This window comes from Gobius niger (assembly GCF_951799975.1).
Source record: "Gobius niger genome assembly, chromosome: 10".
In the NCBI taxonomy this organism is placed as follows: domain Eukaryota; kingdom Metazoa; phylum Chordata; class Actinopteri; order Gobiiformes; family Gobiidae; genus Gobius; species Gobius niger.
Window position 1 is genome coordinate 25,919,764 of NC_136861.1, and position 21,048 is coordinate 25,940,811.

The 21,048-nt window shown below is 47.1% G+C and overlaps 1 protein-coding gene across 1 annotated transcript; it reads left to right on the top strand.

Annotated features, from left to right (window-relative positions):
* The first annotated feature begins 366 nt into the window (after positions 1-366).
* Positions 367-5,802, top strand: gcdhb (glutaryl-CoA dehydrogenase b). The gene is made up of 12 exons (XM_079563925.1): positions 367-501; positions 865-977; positions 1,090-1,113; positions 1,198-1,338; positions 1,521-1,583; positions 1,748-1,918; positions 1,997-2,126; positions 2,646-2,862; positions 2,934-3,037; positions 3,117-3,242; positions 5,203-5,363; positions 5,509-5,802. Exons 2-12 carry the CDS (start codon positions 878-880, stop codon positions 5,580-5,582), a joined length of 1,311 nt encoding a protein of 436 aa, XP_079420051.1. The 5' UTR covers positions 367-501; positions 865-877; the 3' UTR covers positions 5,583-5,802.
* Positions 5,803-21,048: the final 15,246 nt, after the last annotated feature.

Sequence of the window (21,048 nt, forward strand, 5' to 3'; positions counted from 1 at the left end):
GGACCCGTTTCCAAAGGTTGTCGAGTTTTCTTAATCTTTTGCAATTGTTATAATGATGAACTAGACCGTAATTTAATTTTTGAATGTATGAGTAGAAATATATTGTTATCTGACCTATTGTGTTGAACGGAGTGAATTCTCATTGCAGGGGGGCCCGTGAGATCCAGTCAATAGGGTGTCTTAGGCTATCAGCATCTGCAGCCACGCTGTTCAGTTAGACTCCACAAGTCACGCAGCCGGAACTATATAACTAAGTATTGGTTTTGGGGAGGGGTCATCCAAAGCATACCTCTTATTGTATAATTCCTTTTCATTGATCGTCAATAGCCCCGGGCACCCCCACTCCATGCGCTCCCTCCCACAGACCTCAGTCTATGAGCGCACCAGGGGCATGTACGTGATGACGTCAGTCGGTGTTTTGACGTCTACTGTCGCTACTGCTCCGTCACCTGAGACGACTCTGCTCTGGACTCTGATCAAGGACTTGTGAAACGATACGCAGTAAGTACGCACTTATCATAACCGTCAGTAAAAGTTATGCTTTTCATTTTTTCCGGCATTTTCATATGTATGGTCGAACCGTCAGTGAACGTAAAGCCGACTTAAACGAGCTAATACTGACTAGAAGGACTGGTGTTACACAACTTAGCTGTGCTAGCTTAGCATATTTCCACAGCGAAGGTACAAGGTTTTTTGGGTATTTTTGATATTTATTGAGCGTATTGCGTATACAGTTGTTGACTTGCTAATGCTCACATAATCCCTTTTTATAGATTTAAAACAGCAGTATCTTGAAAATGAGTCATATTGTTACGTGCACATTACTGCATTCATGGTCTGTAATTATTGTTTTGTGCATTTCAGTCAAACTATCATCATGGCTTTGAGGGGCATGTCTCGCTTCCTGCTAAATCCTCAGAGATGTGCGTTGGTCTCAGCCTCCAGAGCACTAGGAACAGCAGCACCTGCCGTAAAGGGTGAGTGTAGAGTGCATTTTTATTTTATTTTTATTAAACCAGCTGGGAGGGGTTCGTCACATTTGTTGATATTGTTTTTTGTTGCTCATTTTACTTTTGTCTTTGTTCACAGAATCTCAGACCCACTCCAAACCACGTATGTGCTTCTCTCTCCTATCTATATTGCACACAATCACCTGGTTCTTAGTTCTATTGAATAATTAATATTTACATTCATCAGCCAAAGTCCAGTTTAACTGGAGAGATCCACTCGACCTGGATGGTCAGCTGACGGAGGAGGAGGTCATGATCCGGGACTCTTTTCGCACATATTGCCAAGAGAAACTTATGCCCCGCATCTTAATGGCAAACAGAAATGAAGGTGAATAATTCAACATTCCCAGATTACTTTATTATATATTATGTGCGTTTGTTTTTGTAGTATACAGTATACGTGCATGGCATTGTCCGTAACAAAGTTGAAAAACAGTAAAAAACAAAAAAAGGAGTTGTCAGGTAAAATTTATGTGTAGTATGTGTCACATCTACTTTGTTTATTTTCAGTGTTTCATAGAGACATTGTGTCAGAAATGGGAGAGATGGGCGTCCTTGGTCCAACTATTAAAGGTCAGTTGTAACAAATATTTATTTTGGCACTATCTGGGTGAAGTTCCCACAAACGGATACATTTCTAATTACTGATTATGTAAAATGTTCTTTTAAATGACACATCTCATTCTTTGACATGTTTTACCCAAATGTTACTGTATTATTTTGTGTTATTATAACAGGTTATGGATGTGCTGGCACCAGTTATGTGGCCTATGGTCTGATAGCCAGAGAAGTGGAAAGGGTTGACAGTGGCTATCGCTCAGTAATGAGTGTTCAGTCCTCACTCGTCATGTATCCCATTTACGCCTATGGCACAGAAGAACAGAAGCAGAAATATCTTCCCAAACTTGGTAAAATGACCAACACAGAGAAAAATCTAAATTGTGTTATTTATTTATACAGTATTAACATTTGTCTGTCACTACCAGCTTCAGGAGAGATTCTGGGCTGTTTTGGTTTGACAGAGCCCAACCATGGTAGTGATCCCAGTGGCATGGAAACGAAAGCTAAATACAACCCATCCAGTCGGACCTATACTCTCACCGGCTCCAAGACCTGGTGGGTACAAAGAAATTATATTTAAAATATTTTTATATTTTATATGCCTTTTTTTAAATAGTACTAACACTGTAAGTGCGATTCCTTGATAGTTGTTTGATGATATAAATAGTTGTCCTTATTGTGAAAAAGACTTGTTTATTTAGGTCACAGGTTGTAATTGCTATGGCTTTGAATGGCCACAGGGTGGAGCAATTCACAAGAAGAACCAGAATTACCCGCCTTATGTCCATCTAATTGGATTTGCTCAATGAGACATTACTGTGAATGTAATTGCTTTCATGCCATTTTATTTGAAAATGTGAACTAAAATATACATTTGCATTTTATTATACATTACTAAGCAACATGGTGGGTTGAATTCATTAAATATATTTTACATTTTCACATGGTTATTATAAGAATTAGCTTGAAGTAACATGCTTTCCAGATTTTAGCTTCTTCTGACAATGTGAATAGTTCAATACACTCCTTTTAAATAAGGCCAGTTCGCTATAAATACTGTATTTTAAACATCAGGATCACCAACTCCCCTGTGGCAGACATTGCGGTTGTCTGGGCCAAGTGTGAAGATGGAAAGGTTCGAGGGTTCATCCTGGAGAGAGGGATGAAGGGTCTGTCTACTCCAAAGATTGAAGGGAAGTTTTCGTTGAGAGCATCGGCCACAGGGATGATCCTTATGGACGAGGTGGAGGTGCCTGAGGAAAACCTGCTCCCAAAAATTTCGGGTTTGGGGGTAAGATACACTAGCGGAATATTGATAATTATTTAACAGTGAAAGGTTGCCAAATGTCACTTTTTATTCAGGGTCCATTTGGCTGTCTGAACAATGCCCGTTATGGAATTGCTTGGGGTGCACTGGGCGCAGCAGAGTTTTGCTTCCATGCTGCTCGGCAGTACACACTGGACAGGTGTTACTTTATTTTGTGCATATGTGTGTAATCATTCATAGCAATAATTGAATTCCTTTTCTGTAATTACTCTCAACAGAATCCAGTTTGGCGTACCACTGGCGAGGAATCAGCTAATGCAAAAAAAGATGGCCGACATGCTCACAGAGATCTCTATTGGCCTACAGTCCTGTCTGCAGCTCGGAAGACTTATTGATGATAAAAAGTAATGCAAACTTATCTTTCTTTAAAGGAAACAGCATGATCTGGTCATAGTAGCTTGAGTACACAGCTTTTGTTGATGTTTAAGAGGTAAACTCAGAGAAGCCAGGTTGAGAGGATTTGTACACAATTTAATATTGAATAGAGTATAGGAGTAGAAGGTTGCTACTGTTCGAGTTTAGACAGTGTTGTATCAAGGATTGTAATGTCACCCGGGCTGTCGTAGCCGGGGCCCCAACCCAGAGCCAGGCCAGGAGTTGGGCCTTGTGTGCGGGCGCTTGGTGGTCGGGATTTTTTGACGATGTGGGCCCACCTCCTATGGGCTCACCACCTGCAGTTTGAGGAGTAAGGTGCAGAGAGGACTGGATGGCTCTTGAAGGCAAGTGCCTCAAAGGTCTGGTCCATGCTCAGAGCCATCTGGCTATCGAGACGTGGATAGCCCTCGCTGGGGGGAAAGAGCCTAAGCTTTAGTAGGAGGTTGAGAGGTACTAGCTAGATATTGTCGGGCCCACCTCCACGCACAGCTTGAGCTCTGGAACCTAACTTGTGGAGAGAAGTTGGACGCTCCACTTCTCTGGAGAGACAGCTCAGCCGCTATGTGTTAGAGTTTACCCCAGTGATTGAGAAGGTCGCGTACTTACGCCTTCGTGTTGGGCTGGTGTCTCACATTGTCTTTCGGCCTGAGAGCCCAACACCAGTGCAGAGTACCCTGACTTCTTGGAGTCCCTAGAAGGGGTACTAGATGGTGCACCAACTGGGTACTTCATTTTTCTACTGAAGGACTTCAACGCCCATGTCGGCAACAATAGCAAGACCTGGACGGGGTAATCGGGAAGAATGGCCTCCCTAATCTCAATCAGAGTGGTGATATTGCACTTCTGTGCGACAGTTTGTTCTAAGCTAACATGGAGGAGTTATTGTACATTGGACCAGCTCTGCCCTCCATTAGGTGATTGAGGGTTCATAGAGGTTTGCCCAACCAGTCCACATGTGCTTTGTAGTTCTGGAGAAATCATTTGATCGTGTCCCTTGTGTTGTGTTCTGTGGGGAGTGTGGGGATTCGGGTCCATTCCCTGTATGACGGCAGCAGGAGCTTGGTTTGCATTGCAACAGGTAGTTAGACCTGTTTCCAGTGCATGTTGGTGTCTGCCAGGGCTCTGTTCGATACTTTTATGGACAGACTTTTTTGGTGCAGCCAGAGGTTGGAGGATGTCTGGTTTGGGATCCTCAGGATCTCATCTCTGCAAATTATCTTTTTTCTGTTGGCTTCATCAAACCTGGACATTCAGCGTGCACTGGGGCGGTTTGCAGCAGAGTGTGAAGTGGAGTCCATGCTTCAAGTGGAGGAGTTCAACTATCTCAGTAGTGAAGGAGGAGTTGAGTCGGAGTGCAAAGCTCTCAATTTACCGGTTGATCTATGTTTCTCACACCTGTGGTCATGAGATATCATCTTGGTCATGGCGAAAGGACATGTGTTGCCAATTTGCAATTTTGCTATAACACTAAAAACAATGTATCTGGTTTGTCCAATGCATTTGTTATGTCCATATCAAATAAACAAATAATAATAATAGAGTACAAAACATGCACATGTGTTTGAGCGTGCCAGTTCGGGGACGACGTACGGAAATTAGCCCATTGCCACAATCTGGTGTTGTGCATTAACAGGCATGAGTCCCATATGTGTACATTGACACGCACTGTTCCGATCAAATAAATAGGGACGTCTGCTCAGACAGCCTTGCCTTTATATCAATTGAGGCCATGATCAGAAAAGGCTGTTCTATGTGCAAACACTGGGACTGGGTTGTTTAGTAGGGAGGACGTTTCAGAAACTTCTTTAGTTCATATTTTTCCTGTGTGAAAATTGTTTTTCGAACCCTCCTGATGCCATTTCTAAATCCAGTTTAGGGGATTTCATTCTTTTTCTTGTTTTTCTATCTGATGTAGCTCTTTTTTTCCAGGTCTGCCCCTGAAATGATCTCCATGTTGAAAAGAAACAGTTGTGGTAAAGCTTTAGACATCGCCCGACAGGCCAGAGACATGCTGGGGGGAAACGGCATTGCAGACGAGTACCACATCATTCGCCACGTCATGAACTTGGAGGCCGTCAACACTTATGAAGGTGAACCATTTACTTACACCTAACATTATAATGACCAGTTTCCTATCTATGTGAACTAAATTGCTAAAATGTATTAATCCAATCGCCATCTGCGCCCTTAATGCACTTGTTCCAATAGCTTAATCTCCCTCTTCTCTTGTGACAGGTACCCATGACATCCACGCTCTAATCCTGGGCAGAGCCATCACTGGTTTGCAGTCCTTCACTGTGGACAAATAGATCCAATCTGTAACTCACTTATAAAAGCAAGTGTGAATGTGAGCAGCGCAATGGCATTGGAGAAAGTGATTTGGGTTTGTTGTTTTTTCAAATGTCCAATGTAACACTGAATCATCAAATGCAATGCAGACTTTGCATTATAAAGAGGGATATTTTTCTATTGTTTGTCAATAGTATGCACAGCACCTGTGTGGAAACAGCATACCGGTAATAACGTTTTTTCAACTTGAAATTGACAAGTATTAGACCTCCTTCAGACCTATTATAGCATTTTGACCTGTTATTTGTGATACACATTTTGTACTTACCTTCTTTTCAGCCAGCCTTCATGGCAAAGAAAGTGCTTTTTGCTTAGTGAAGGAATTCCAGTCATGTTTGGATATGGTATGCTAAGCTGTGGGGTCTACGTTACTGATTTTTCCACCGCTACTGTTTTTTTTGATACAGGGGGACACCAGATTGCTATACATTGTCTGAAGGAGTCCTTATCCAATCCTCTTAAGTGTGCAGTGTCAATCACAAAAGGTCATCTTTTAGTCAATGGTGTGCTGTGAATAACTGGAACAGCGTAAGCAACATATTTAATGACTGTGTCATTTTAAAGTAAATTAAAGTTGGATAAACACTACTGCAAAATGTTGTCCCTCATCCTAATGTTCTGATTGTTTGTATTTTAGAATGTTTTTCACTTTCTGAGCAATCGGGGGTTTGCCACAACTAATATCACTGCAAATCATTCAGTTGATGCATTTTGTTTTTCAACACCTACACAAGAGCAGAATGTCAGGCTTTACAAAGGACTCCAATTTTAACTGTAGAAGGACAACCGTGTTTCTTGTGCTTAATCGATTGTCAGAATGTTTCCTGTGTTCTGTAAATTTGTATCAATTACTCCTGAACAACAACAACAAATAAGTTGAATCTTGGAGATTCAAACTTTACATCACCACAAACTCTTTACCAAGTTGTAGTTGCTGTATGCAGCGTTTACTTCCTTGGGCACAGAGATTAGAGCCACATTGAAACAAGTGCTGGTTTTCTTGTTCATTTGCTGTCAATATTGAGACGGACTCTGGATCTTTGAAATAGACAGAACTATCAAATCTGCAAATGCCACGCCCTTTACATGATGGCATGTCTTTTCTAAGTTGTGTTCATAGAACTATATACAATTGTGCTTAGATAAGGAAAATGTTCCAGCTTTTTTTTTTAACCAGCCGTTTTTGATCATTTGGGCATGTGATGTAACTGGGTTTGTTCTTGTTGGCGTACATTCAATAAGGTAGAATAAAACAAAGTGCAGTATTCAATCATTAGTCAAACAAATCTGACAGACATTAAAATTTGGGGAAATAATACTTTAATACTCAAAGCATTATTAACCTCTGCTCAAAGCAGAAGCAATAACTAATAAGCTCTAGTTACACGTTAGCTTGCTGTCCTGACTGACAATCTGATTATATAGTTGTGTGGTTGTGTGAGCGGGGCCTGAAGCGGATATCTGGCTTATAATGGTGCTCTCTTCAGCACCTTGGACAGAGACTACATTTCTGCAGGTGACAATTAGAATATCGTTCAAAAGTTCATTAATTTCTGTAATACAACTTAAAATGTGAAGCTAATACAGTGGGGAAAAAAGTATTTGGTCAGTTTCACATAGACATTCTATTGGATTTTGGCCAAATACTTTTTTCCCCCACTGTATATGATATAGACTCATGGCATGCAGCAGGGACGTGCACAGATAGAGCCCAGGTGGTGCTCAAGCACCTGCCCCCTCTGCCCTGTGCCCTTTAAGTGCCCTTCTCAAGACCTGTTTTTTTTTTTCTCCCCCAATATTAATTTAATTTATATTATTTATTTTATTGTTCTTAGATATTTGCCCTATTAAGCCAACATGTGCTGAAAATACAGTTTTAATGTTCAGCAACTTCAAATCGCGCTTCCTCCTCTGCCTCTGAGCCGCGGCGGCGCTGACGCTCCTGATCAATAAAGGGCAGCTGCGCTGTCCCCGTGTTTCCCCTGTGTGAGAAGATGGTACAGCCCATTTCTGTGAGACGCGGAGTAAAGTAAACTGAGTGAAAACTCCCGGTTCTCCCAATGGCCAGTACAGCCCTGCCCCTCGCCCTGACCTATGTTAGAAATATTTTTATTGAATCAGTCTCGTGTTATTGTGACCCTGCCGGGCTCGAACCCGTGACCTTGAAGTCGGCGTGTTTCCTAAAAAATCCTCAAAATCTTTAGCCACTCTACGGCTATTCGCGGCAGAGACCCACTTTCCCTCCGATTACCACGGTTCGCGTGAGCGCGCACACGAAGCCGGAGTGCCGGCGTCACCGAGGTGTGCAGGGCTCCGCCCGGGCGGACGTTGCGCATGTGGCCTCGGAGCGCGCTCTCCGCTCGGCCATCGCCCAGCCAAGAGAATCCAGGACCACGAGTCCTTTTATCATTAACGCATCAAAACACTACGGTGTCCATGGAAACCTCAGAGTTCTAAGTGATGACGTGATTGATATTATTTAAATGATCACACAATATTTAACACATTATACTATCAACTTTTCACTGACAATAATGGAGGATAATGTTTAGTCCAAGGTTTAACCTCTTAACCCCCACGTGAGCCGAGTACATGTTCTCCAGTTTGACATTACCCAAATCTAAAAGCTTTGTAAAAAAAAAAAAAAAAAAGAAACAAAAACGTGCAGGAAAGGCAACAATAGCACAATTAAAAAAGCGACAAAACCACAACTTAAAAGTGACAAAAACATGACAAAAAAGCATAAAAAACGAAGAAGAAAAAGCGAAAAGAAAGCAACAAAACATGGCAAAAACGACACAAAAAACCAATGAAAACAACATGAGCCGGTGCATGATTCTAAAGAGCTTCAGAGCAGCTATAGCTTCACACTTCACGGTTAGACACTTGTCCCGAACATCAAAATAATCAATGTATCCAGATCCTTTCACCAGCATCAAAACTCTAGATACTCATCTGGACTTTCAAGAATCTTTAGCAGAAGTGGCGGAGGTTAAGAGCATGAATTTGTCATATTCCTTATAATCAACAATGAAACAGTTTAAGTCTTTGGGATATTATTTTTAAGCCTTTTGAAGGAGTCCTCTAAAAAGTTTGGAGACCCATGGCCAGGGTTGGACTGGCAGAAAAAATCGGCCTTCAATGCAACAGTCGAGGTGATGAGCAAAACAATAGGCCCTTGGCTTGAACTAAAACAGTATAAGCTACGAATCGAGGACAATGTGGTTTCTGCCGAAGCATCTCATTGCACACAACACTTTAATCTTGTCAATTACAACTTGATGGAACTTTCGTAAAATGACTTAACAATCTTAAAATGTGCGTTCCGTTAATGAAGTTCCTCTCGCGACTGTGACACAAATAAACTTCTCCAAACCAACCAAATGATCCCACTGTCGATTGAAGATGAAATGGTCAAACTCACCACGGAGTTAGAGAAGTGTGGAGTGAAAATAACAAACATCTATGAGGCTAACCCCGCCTAAGATATGGTTGTAAACTTTAATGGGAGTGGGGACGTCTCCAGCTCGTCTTCATGGAGATGTGACTAAAGGCAGTAGAATTTGAGATTTAGACAGGTTAGTTTCACATCCAAATCCATTCTTTTATTACACACAGCAGCAACAGCACTTTCTGTGTTCGAGCTGGTCTTTAGGAGCATGTTTTGTTTTGCCACAACAATATAGTCCAAAATGTTACACAGCGTGCCTTTAAGTGCAGAGCCTTGTGATAAAATTGAAATACAAGCATTTATTTTAGGACAGATATTTTCAGGATTGAAAAATATCTCATAAATGTACAAACAAACATTTATGAGGCTCACCGCTCCTAAAATATGACTGTACATTTGACCAGGAGTGGGTACGTCTCCAGCTCCTTTCCATGGAGATGTGACTAAAATCAGTAGGATTTGAGATTTAAACAGGTTAGTTTCTCATCCAAATCCATTCTTTGATTACCCACTGCAGTAAGAGCATTGTCTGTGTTGAACTGGTCATTAGGAGCATGTTTTGTTTTGCCGGCAACAGTCTAGTCCAAAATGTTACGCAGTGTACCTTTAAGGCTTGAATGTTGTCAATTGAACATGTCCATAGAAATATTCAATTTTGAGGGGAATGAGCAAACATGGTTCCCAGATTAGTTAAAAAACAAAATAACAAGTCTCTAAAACGATTTTTTTTGTGAATGATAATTTCAGTATTTTACTTTACACAGTCAGCGTCAAACTCTACACACGGCAATGAGAACAGCCAGGCCAAAAAACAGAAGAGACACCAGCAAAACAGCATTTAGTTGCTTAAATGCAAGATTAACATAATAATAAAGAAACGAGAACGATGAAAGAAGAAGGTGGTTTGTTTTGCTTCTATGAATGTAGTTAATTCATCGCTAAATACAAGTTTTAATGTCAATTGAGTGCATCAGGATGGATGCTTTAGCTGCGTGTGGAGCAGAGGCTAACCTGTGGCTAAAGAGGCGATGTTTTCCAAAACTTGGACATTATTTATGGGATACTTTGAGTACTGTTAGTTTTTGTTTTTCTGCATGTTTAGTGAACCAACGAGTGGCACAAGTATATGATACTGCTGCTTTGTGAAGGTTAGCTTCTTAGCTTGTGAGGGCTGGTGTTCACTGAGCGATTTGTCTGAGATTTTTAGATGTCACGTTGCCTGACATGGGGTTTGTAAAATCGTGAGCTGCTCTGTCTCCAGTGAGCAATGGTCAGAGAGAGAATTGTGGTCACGACCAATGTTTATCAATATAAGACTACAGACGTGTGCGGCCGCATGCTAACGCATGCTAACGCATGCTAACGCATGCTAACGGTGTTTTTACTTCCAGTGACAAATCGTGCCGTTTATGGCACAGATTCACGTGTGATTTCATTCTGCAGAATTGTGTTAACTACGTATCATGAAAATGTAGTCTGATGTGTCATATGAACTTTAAATATCGCCTCGGCCCTGTCGTAACTACCGGCGACGTTTTGGTTGAGCGGTTAGCGAAGCAGCCCTGATAGTGGGACTTGAAGGTCGCCGGTTCGAGTCCCGTTGGGGCTCGAGTACTCGCAATGATGTGGATTGACAGAGCGAGTTCGCTCGAATTGTGGAAAAACAAATAATGCTTCGAAAGTACACTTTAAATGTGTTTGACTTCTCGCAATGACGTGGATTGACGGAGCGAGTTGTGTCATGTTTTGTTCTTTACTAATATGCTTACGTTATATTATGCTAGCTGTTAAGACTTTTTCGAAAAGTCAATGCTAAAATACGCACAAAATGGCACATCGATTTGCATGAGGTTTTTATTATATGTAAAGTATGTTTCCATGCATCGATTTGATCGAGTTTTGTAAGAAGAATCCCAAGCTTTCAATTGTGTGTTGTTTTTTCCCTTCCTATGCTTTCTAGTTGTTGTTGACTTGATTTAGCTAGTTAGCTTAGCACGGACAAAGAAAAACGCAAGATGGAGTCAAGAGCAAGGTCGCATTCAAGTGTAATTGTTGTCAGCCCATTTTCGACAAAGTATTTAAGCGCTTTCTTATTGTTGGTAAATGGTTCACTGTAAATAACAGTATTTATTCATCTTTTCGCTAAGTTAAACACTGTCTTTTTATAATTGAAACCGGAAGCGCGTCCATCACGTGACCTTTTGATGCTAGTTTAAAAGAGCTAGGCCCACAGCCTCAGGGCAGAAGCTGTGGCGCAGTAGTCGGGCCGTGGCCTAAGCCTTGTTACATCTGGGACGTGTAAGTGTCGTTTTATCTGTTTATCCATTTTAACTTAATCCATAGTACGCTAAACTATTTTATTCTTTATTCACAGGGGACCTATGTTTACCCTTTTTCTTTTCTGTAATATTTGAGCTCGAAATAAACTCTGAAAAGCCAACTGATTCTCCCTGGTGATTTCGAGGGGGCAACATAATATTATTTTATTTGTTCATATTCTGTTGTATAAAGACATATATATAAGTAAGGCGGAACAATTGTTTTATAGGAGGTTCCGCCAGACCCTAGTTGATTTAGTACTTAGCCAAACCTTGCTACGAAAGTGTACTGCCAGTCTTCAAACATTCAGAGGTAAATGTTAGATAATAACCAAGAAACAAGAACGATTAAAGAAGAAAGTGGTTTATTTTGCTTTTATTCTTTTAGTTAAGCAATCGCTAAATCCATGTCTAATGACATCAATTTGCGCGACATCATCATTAAATAATTCCCCGATTCAAATGATATCACGGTGACACCTTGGTCGAGTGGGTAGGGAAGCTGCACTGACTTGTCCACTGTAGTCAGCGAGCTGTCCAGTTGCTCGTTGGTTGCCCTGATGGAAGCGGCGTCCTTTAGGGAGCAATCGAATATTTTTCCAAGGCTCCTCACAGGTTTCTCTGTGACAGATGGAATATGGATGCCTCCTAGAGAAATGTATCGGATAAAATGCTCTCTGTATGTGTCTGTGTATCCACTAATGACTAAAGTAACATGTTTTTCTCCTCTGTTTTAGGTCAACCTTTATGCCTAGCGTGTCTTTCATTCCTCATTTCAACCTTCCACTCTTTCCCCCTCCAGGCACAGACCCTCACAGTATCCTGGCTTTCTTCCAGGCATCAAATTTAACATTAGGAAAATAACGTAAAGTGTTCTCCTTGTAAACGCAATTGAATATATTTCTGTTCCAGGAGCTCCAATGATCCCTGCTCATATGGGCGTCATGGTGTCCTCCGTACCGGTGGTCAGCCGACCTCCCTGTCCTGAGAAAGTACTACAATCCGTGAGAGCCAAAGACGAAGACAGCGGCCCAAACACAACGGTGTTTGTGGAGAACACCTCAGATGTTGAACTGGCAGCAAGAAGAACTTAACGTCCATGTTCAAAGCAGTCTCCTTCTAGGTTTGTCACTTGACATTTTACAGTTGTGTCATGTTTGGACTGAACTGTTTTGGGACTCTGTGAGCAGGTTTTTCTGCTGCAGCAGCATTTGGAAAATAGATTGAATGAAATACACTGCTCACAAAAACTTAGGGCACACAGACAACAGGTGGAAATGAGAGGCAATTAGCAAGATCACTCCAAAAGAGGAATGGTTTAGCAGGTGGTGACCACAGCCCATTTCCCTGTCTTCATCCTTTGTACCATATTTTTGAAACACTTTTGCATTTGTCCAGTGTTCTCACCACTAGAGGTATCATGAGGAGCATCTACAACCCACAGAAGTTGCTCAGGGAGTGATGCTCATCCAAAATGGTCGTCCATTCGTGCTGTGGCAAGAAGGTTTGCTGTGTCTCCCAGCGCAGTGTCCAGAGCATGGAGGAGATACCAGGAGACAGGCCAGTACACCAGGAGACCTGGGGGGGCCCGACTGAGGTCAACAACCCAGCAGCAGGACCGCTATCTGCTCATTTGTGCACCTGTGAAACAGGAGAAGCACTGCCCGAGCCCTACAAAATGACCTCCAGAGGGCCACAAATATGCATGTTGGTCCTCAAACGGTCAGAAACCGACTCCATGAGGGTGGTATGAGGGCCCGACGTCCACAAGTTGGGCCGGTGCTTAATGCCCAACACCGTGCAGCCCGATTGGCATTTGCCCGAGAACACAGCGATTGGCAGATTGGCCAATGGTGCCCTGTGCTCTTCACGGATGAGAGCAGGTTCACCCTGAGCACATGTGACAGACGTGACAGAGTCTGGAGACGCCCTGGAGAACGTTCTGCTGCTGCAACATCATCCAGCATGACCGGTTTGGTGGTGGGTCAGTGATGGTCTGGGGAGGCATTTCATTGGAGGGCCACACAGCCCTCCATGTGCGAGCCAGAGGTTCCCTGACTGGCATTGGGGACCGGGATGAGATCCTCAGACCTATTGTAAGACCATATGCTGGTGCTGTGGGCCCTGAGTTCCTTCTGATGCCTGATAATGCCAGGCCACATGTGGCAAGAGTGTGTCAGCAGCTCCTGCATGATGAAGGTATTGATGTTATGAACTGGCCTGCCCGTTCCCCAGACTTAAATCCAATAGAGCACATCTGGGACATCATGTCTCGGTCCATCCATCAACGTCACGTCGCACCACAGACTGTCCAGGAGCTGACTGATGCTCTAATCCAGGTCTGGGAGGAGATCCCTCAGGAGGACATCCGTGGTCTCATCAGGAGCATGCCCAGGCGTTGTAGGGAGTGCATTCAGGCACGTGGAGGCCACACACACTACTGAGGATGATACAGACTCGTTTGGAGGAATTTCTGCAGAATTTGGATCAACCAGTGACCTGATTTGTCACTTTGATTTTGGCTATAATTTTGGATCCAGACCTCCAGGGGCTGAGAATTTGATTTCCATTTATCATTTTTATGTTATCTTGTTCTCAACACATTGCCCTACACTATGAATAAAGATTTTCATCCGAAAAATCGAATTGATTGACATCTAGGATGTGTTTTTTGAGTGTGCCCTAAGTTTTTGTGAGCAGTGTATATGAATTTGGCCAAAAACGGACTTTGGTAATTATGCAGGGAGACTGATGAATGTCCTGGTACAAACGGAGCTGGGAAACAGTCACGCAAGAATGCGGCAATAAATGGAATTTACCAAGGTGAGATATATGTTCAAAACTGTGATCTTGAAGACAAAAGTGTACTCTGAATGTATTAAAGGCCAATGAGGTATTACAGAAAGTTTAGGATTTTAGTGTTGGGCTGTTATTGAATAAAATACATCATTAAATGTGTCTTAGGGCTGAAAATGACTGTGAACAAAAGTTCATGTATTATTTTTGTATTATTGTTTCTGCCAGGTTGTTGGAGAACCCCAAAGAGAGGCTGTGAATGTGGACAAGGCTCAGCTCTTCTCTCAGCTATAATGAACCAAACGCTGAGGACGAATGGGCAGTTTATTGTTATTGTTACAGTTAAGTGCCTGAGCAAATGACAAGAAAGGGACAGGTGAATTTTGTCGTCTTCTACTGCTGCAGTGATTCAAACTGTTGCTATCGTCACAGCTGGACCACTCCAGAGTCGGACGCTCAAGAGTCTGTAGCGTCTTTAATGACCTGTAATCAATTTAAAAATGAGATGGAGTTTTGTGCCTATAGCCGTTATTGAGCTGAACTCACCCAAAAACATTTAAAAAGGGGCAATATGTGCTTTGGGGGGGATTGTTGTTCATGGAGTCTCTTCTTGTGAGAAAGTTTGTGGAAATGTGTGTGTACTTACATCACAAATGTTTTTTCCATGAAAAAAAAAAAAGAACCATGAATTCCAAATAAAGCAATTTAACGAAAGAAACGAAAAAACGAAAGAAATTGACCCTGAGCACGAAAAATTGCTTACTTCCTGGTGTGAGACTGGATGGGGAGTTGCTCTTTTCCGGCAGCTTTATTTTACAGCCAATTGCTAATGCGAAGATGTACTTCAAAACACAAAAAGGGAAAGATCGCTGTACAAAGAGCAAAAGGTGGGAAGAAAACAATATTGCCACGCCCCGCTGTGTACTGCTGGGGGGAGATTCAACAAAATGCTAAGTTTCCACTGCTTTCCCAAAGATCCTGAATTGCGCTTAATGGCTGATAAAAATAAGAAGGGACGGTTTCACACTTAGGACCAGCCATAAATAAAACTCTTTCCTGGTTAAATAAAGGTAAATAAATCACTTGATGTTATAAAATACTACATGCTGTTTTGGAAGTGATTTAAGATAAGATAAGATGGTACTTTATTGATCTCACAGATGGAGAAATTGCATTCGATGAGAGAGCATCCGGCAGCAGCACCCATTCAGTGCGCACCAGTCTTTTTTTTTTCTCTTTGGTGAAAGATCGTTGTGTCGCGGCCGCCATCTTCACTGTTTTGGTCACAGGAGGAGCACTGGTTGATGGGAAATCCGTAGACGATGACCACGGCGGTGGAGCTCTTGCGCTTGGCCACGATGTTCTTGGCCACACAGGTGTAGTTGGCCGTGTGGGACAGACGCGCCTGCTTGATGATCAGGTTGTGTCCACGGTGATGTAGAAGTTCTACTTCAATTGTGTGCTTGCCCTTAGGCTGCGCTATTGCATATCTCTCGGAAGCGCCAGCTTCCCGCCCTGAGAGGATCAAAGAACTGACCGCTCCAATCATACTTGGGGTCCACTCACCCCTGACCCCTATAAAAGGGGGACTCTCCCTTCAATCGTCTCCTTTTTCTCTCAGCTTTGCTCTGAATTGGATTCTCGACTTCTAGAATTGACGAAGACTTCAAGAATTGACGAAGATGACTCACCGCATACCTTCGCTTGAACCCCCGTCGCCCTCCGGCGTCAAGCAGCGGGTTTGCGGGTCCTGCACGGCGCTGCTCCTCGCGGGGGATCAGCACGGTAGCTGCTTCCTCTGCCTGGGCCGGCGCCACTCTGCAGATGACGGTTCCTGTGCCGCTTGCCTCGCGCTCCCTCGGGAGGAGCGCGAGCGTCGCCGCGCCTTTTTGGCCCCTGCCTCTCAAAAGTTATCCGATCAGGAATCGGATACTTCGAGCGGGGATTCCCCGGCTCCAGCCTCCCCGGCGCGGGAGCGGAGCCCGCCGCCGGTCTCCCCGGCGCGGGAGCGGAGCCCGCCGCCTCCGCCTGTCCCGAGAAGGGACTGGGCTGCGGACGATGAAGATGATGAGCAGCGCTTCTTTGATGAAGACGCACTCTCTCTTTTCTCCGAGGAGATGCAGCCGCGGGAGCGTTACCCCATGGATCGTCTCCCGGGCCTCATCACTTCAGCTGCGGCTCGAATGGAGCTGACGATGCCTCCGCAGCCCCCAGCTCCAGCGGCGGATCGGTTCCGCGTCCTGTTTGGCAACACCCGCGACAGGCAGCGACCGGTGGTCATTGCCCCTCGCGTGGATTCCCTCCTCCACTACGCTACGCGTGACTGGGGCAGTCCGTACTCTGCCCGCACTCCGGCACTAGCGTACGGTGTGTACGCCACTGTGGAAGGATGGGGCCAATTGAAGAGCGTCCCCGCCATCGAGGACGGGATTAGAATGTCCCTTCTCCCGTCCTCTTCTCTCTGGCCCGGCGGTAGAGTGGACCTTCCCTCAGAGCGGGATAGGTTCACAGCTTCCATCCTTAACCGCTGTTACGCTAACGCTGCACAGGTCGTGGCGTTAGCTAACAATATGGCCTTGCTCACCGCCTCTCTGGACAAGCTCATCCGCGGTCGTGACCAGCTGTCCCGCGAAGAGTTCGAGGAGACGGAGACCACCATGGCGGCCTTCGCCCGCATGTCACAGGCTCTTGCCCTCGACGGTGGACGGACCATGTGCGCAGCGCAGGTCGGTTGCCGCCATCTTTGGCTGGGCTTGTCCACGCTGAAGGAGGCAGACAAACGCAGTCTCCTGAGCTTGCCGCTCGACCAGTCCTCCCTCTTCGGTCCTGGCATCCAGGCTATGGTGGACCGACTGGAGACCGCCGCTAAAGCCTCCGCTCAACTGGCCCATCATTTCCGTCCCCAGCGTGACCATGGCTCTGTTTCACGCCGGCGCTCCGAACGAGGAGGAAGAAGCGGCAGGTCTCCCCCTCGTCGAGGCCCCGCGTCCTCCTCACGTGCAGCTCCTCGACGCCCCCAGGTTCCGGATCGTCGGCGCAGCGATGATCCCAGCCCGAGGCGTGACCGCCGTCCAGCTCCGGGCTTCAGGGGAGGAAGAGGGGGATTTAAAGACGTGAATATAGGCCGCTCGGCCCGTTACAGCAGGGCTCAGGGGGCCCCGCTGAACGCTCCTTGCCGCTCAGCTCCGCTGCCTGTCAAGGACGCGTGTGTAACGCGCTCTGACTCTTGCACTCGGGCTGCGGATGGAGCTAGCCCTCGTGTCACCGCGGCTTTCGCTACCGCGAGCGCACTGTCTCACATGAGTGAATGTGGGCATACTGTTGCTCTGACAGCGAGACCCAGCTGTGATGCGCTGTTCCTCGACAGTGATTGGTCGACTGTACATAAGACAGCGAACGTGGAAGAAAGAGGGGGCTCGAGCACAATAAGGCCTGTGATTGGCTCTCATACTTCTGCTCAGTGCTCGTCTCCGCGCTCCCGCTCTCTGCCGCTGAGGAGCGGGAGAGGAAAAAGGCGGTATGACATGTCAGGCACGTTAGCTCCCCATGATGTTGCAGCTCGTCAGCATGCTTCTCTAAAAGCCTCGGGGCAGCGGTGTAAGTCTATGTGTAGACCCTCTTCCCTTACACTCCCCACGCGCTCTCAAATCCCCGCTAAGAAGCGTAGATCTGAGCGCGCTCTTTTCTCGGCCGATGAGTCTGTTCTCTCCCGGGAGCGTCAGCCCTTTCGGGCAGGGCCCCCCACGCTGCGGCTCACCGCCGAGAGCGGAGCCTGTGGGCGGGCCCGTTTACCCACTCTCACTCAGTGTCGTGGTACGGCCCCTGACAGAGTTTTACCAGGTCTGGAAAGACACAGGGCTCCTCAGAGCGCCCTGGCTGGACAGAACGCTCAGAAGGGGATACGCTCTACAATTCTCTCGGAGACCTCCAGGCTTTCGCGGTATCCTCAAGACAAGGTTACGCAGCGCAGCCGAGACAGCGGCGCTCACAAGAGAAGTGGTTTCTCTGCTACGGCGCGGCGCCATAGCAGAGGTGGAGCCGCTCAGAGCGAGGATGGGGTTTTATTCCCCGTATTTCCTCGTTCCCAAAAAGAGCGGCGGTGTGCGGCCCATTCTGGACCTACGGGTTCTCAATCACTACATTGTGAAGAGGCCTTTCCGCATGCTCACGGTGCAGCAGCTGCTGCAATGCGTCAGGCCCGGAGATTGGATGACTTCAGTGGACCTAATGGACGCATACTTCCACATCCCCATTGTCCCAGCGCACAGGAAGTTTCTCCGGTGCGCAGTCGGGGACAAATGCTACGAGTATTGCCGCCTCCCATTTGGCTACTCCATCGCCCCACGCACCTTCTCGAAGTGTGTGGAGGTAGCGCTGGAGCCGCTTCGCCGTCAGGGTCTCAGAATCCTGACTTACATCGACGATTGGCTTATTTTGGCCTCCTCCCCACAGGAGGCCGAAGCCCACACGGCCGCTGTGCTGAGGCACATTTCTCGGCTGGGGCTGGTTGTCAATCGGGAGAAAAGTCGACTGGCTCCGACCCAGGAATTGGTCTATCTGGGTTTGCGCTTGGATTCCAAGGGCATGAGGGCCTCCCTCTCCCTGGAAAGGCAGTCGGTGATTCTGGATCTGGGTCTACGGGTGTTGGATGGTCCGCGGATTGTACCACGGCAAATCCGCTCCCTGCTCGGCATGATGGCATCAGCCCACCCGGTGGTTCAACTGGGTCTGCTGCATATGAGAGGCCTTCAATGCTGGTTTTCACGCCTCGAGTCCCGCCGTGTGAGGGACTTGACGCGGGTGCGGTTGTCCCCCGCCGCAAGGTCCGACGTAGAATTCTGGTTGGACCCCGAGCGCCTCCATCGGGGGGTCCAAATGGGCTACGTGCTCCATTACACGGAGGTGTTCACAGACGCCTCCCTGACCGGCTGGGGCGGAGTACTGGGCCATCTCACGGCGAGCGGTGTTTGGCCCCCGTCTCCGAGACACATCAACCTCCTAGAGATGGAGGCAGTGCAGAAAGTCCTCCTACACTTTGCCACTCATCTGCAGGGTCGCCACGTGTTAGTTCGGTCGGACAACACCACAGTGGTGGCCTACCTGAACAGGTAGGGGGGGACCAGGTCCCCCGCTCTCCACAGGCTGGCAGCGGAGGTGCTCAACTGGGCGAGCATCCGCCTGGCCTCTCGGAAAGCGCGCCACATTCCCGGATCTCGCAATGTCGGCGCGGACAGGATGTCCAGAGGGGGCGCCCTACGGGACGAATGGGGCCTGGCACCGGAGGTCGCGGCGGAGGTGTGGCTCCGGTTCGGCAGACCAGTGGCCGACCTTTTCGCCAATGCAGAGAACGCACAGTGCCCACTCTGGTTCTCGCTCAGGTCAACAGACGGGCCTCCTCTCGGCGTGGATGCCATGGCCCATCGACCACGGCCGTCCGGCCTGCTTTACGCGTTTCCGCCCCTGCGCCTCATTGCACCTCTTCTTCACAGAGTGAGGACAGAGGGCACATTCATCCTGCTAATAGCCCCAGACAGTCCGAGTGCCAGGTGGTACCCCGACGTGGTATCAATGGCACAAGGGGATCCGTGGCCCCTCCCAGACAGACCGGACGCTCTGACTCAGGCAGGGGGGGCCCTCCTGTCCCGTCCGGTACTGGGGCGCAGACTGATGGTCTGGAGGCTGAACGGGGGAAGTTGCTAAACCTTGGCCTCCCCTCTTCAGTTGTTGCCACAATTCAGGGTGCTCGGGCCCCGTCTACGACCAGGGCTTACAGGGTCCGTTGGCGTCTTTTCTCTGATTGGTGCTCAGAGAGGGACCTGGACCCTACATCCTGTTCTATACAGGATGTACTGAGTTTTCTCCAGGGTCTGCTGGAGAGAGGCAGGGCCGCCTCAACCCTAGGGGTTTTTGCGGCGGCCATTGTTACCGGGCATGTGGGGTTCGGAGTCCACACTGCTCGCAGTCACCCCTTGGTGAAGCGGTTTCTTCAGGGCGTTCGTAGGCTTAGACCGCCCGTGCGCCGGTCGGTTCCGACCTGGGACCTTCAGACAGTACTGGAGGGCCTCTCGGGGCCCCCGTTTGAACCCATTCGCCAGGCAGGGATGGACTGTCTGTCCTACAAGACTGCGATCCTCTTAGCGCTAACGTCGACTAAGAGGATGGGTGATCTCTGTGCACTCTCTGTGCACTCTTCCTGCATGTCACTCCCTGAGGGTGATGGGTTGATGGAACTCTGGCCCAACCCGGCTTTTCAACCGAAGGTCATTACGTCCGCCTTCAGGTCCAGGGTGATCAGAATTAGGCCCTTCTTCCCCCTCCGCACGCGTCGGCGGAGGGTGTGCGGCGAAACCGCCTTTGCCCGATCAGAGCGGTACGCCACTATCTTGAGCGGACTGCCAGCTTCAGACGCTCAGATCAATTGTTCGTGGGCTTTGGGGTCAGGAACAAGGGTGCTCCGCTGTCCTCCCAAAGATTGGCCCACTGGATATGCCTTGCCATCCGCGCTGCATATAAGGCACAAGGACTCCCTCCGCCAGCAGTGGTCAGAGCACACTCCACACGTGGGGTTGCAGCTTCTACGGCACTGCTCCATGGCGCTTCGATTGAGGAGGTCTGCATGGCAGCCTCTTGGTCGTCCTCTTCAACGTTTGTGCAGTCATATCTGCAGGACGTTGCTACTGGTTCAGTTGCCCACGCAGTTTTGGGTGATGGACGGTCATGAATTCCCCCCCTCAACCCTATGGTGGTTTGGGAGGGAATGACCTGGATTGGTTTGGCCTTCTTGGTGCTCTTGCGCTCTTGGGAGAGACGCTTCTGAGCTCCTGTTTTTCCTGCATGGTCGGTTCGGTGCCTCAGGCGCTC

Excerpts from the sequence above, each read along its gene's own strand:
- gcdhb (XM_079563925.1), top strand. The coding sequence starts at position 878 with ATGGCTTTGAGGGGCATGTCTCGCTTCCTGCTAAATCCTCAGAGATGT. Across the intron at positions 1,584-1,747 it reads CCTTGGTCCAACTATTAAAG|GTTATGGATGTGCTGGCACC; the intron begins GTCAGTTGTAAC and ends TTATTATAACAG. Across the intron at positions 3,038-3,116 it reads CGGCAGTACACACTGGACAG|AATCCAGTTTGGCGTACCAC; the intron begins GTGTTACTTTAT and ends TACTCTCAACAG.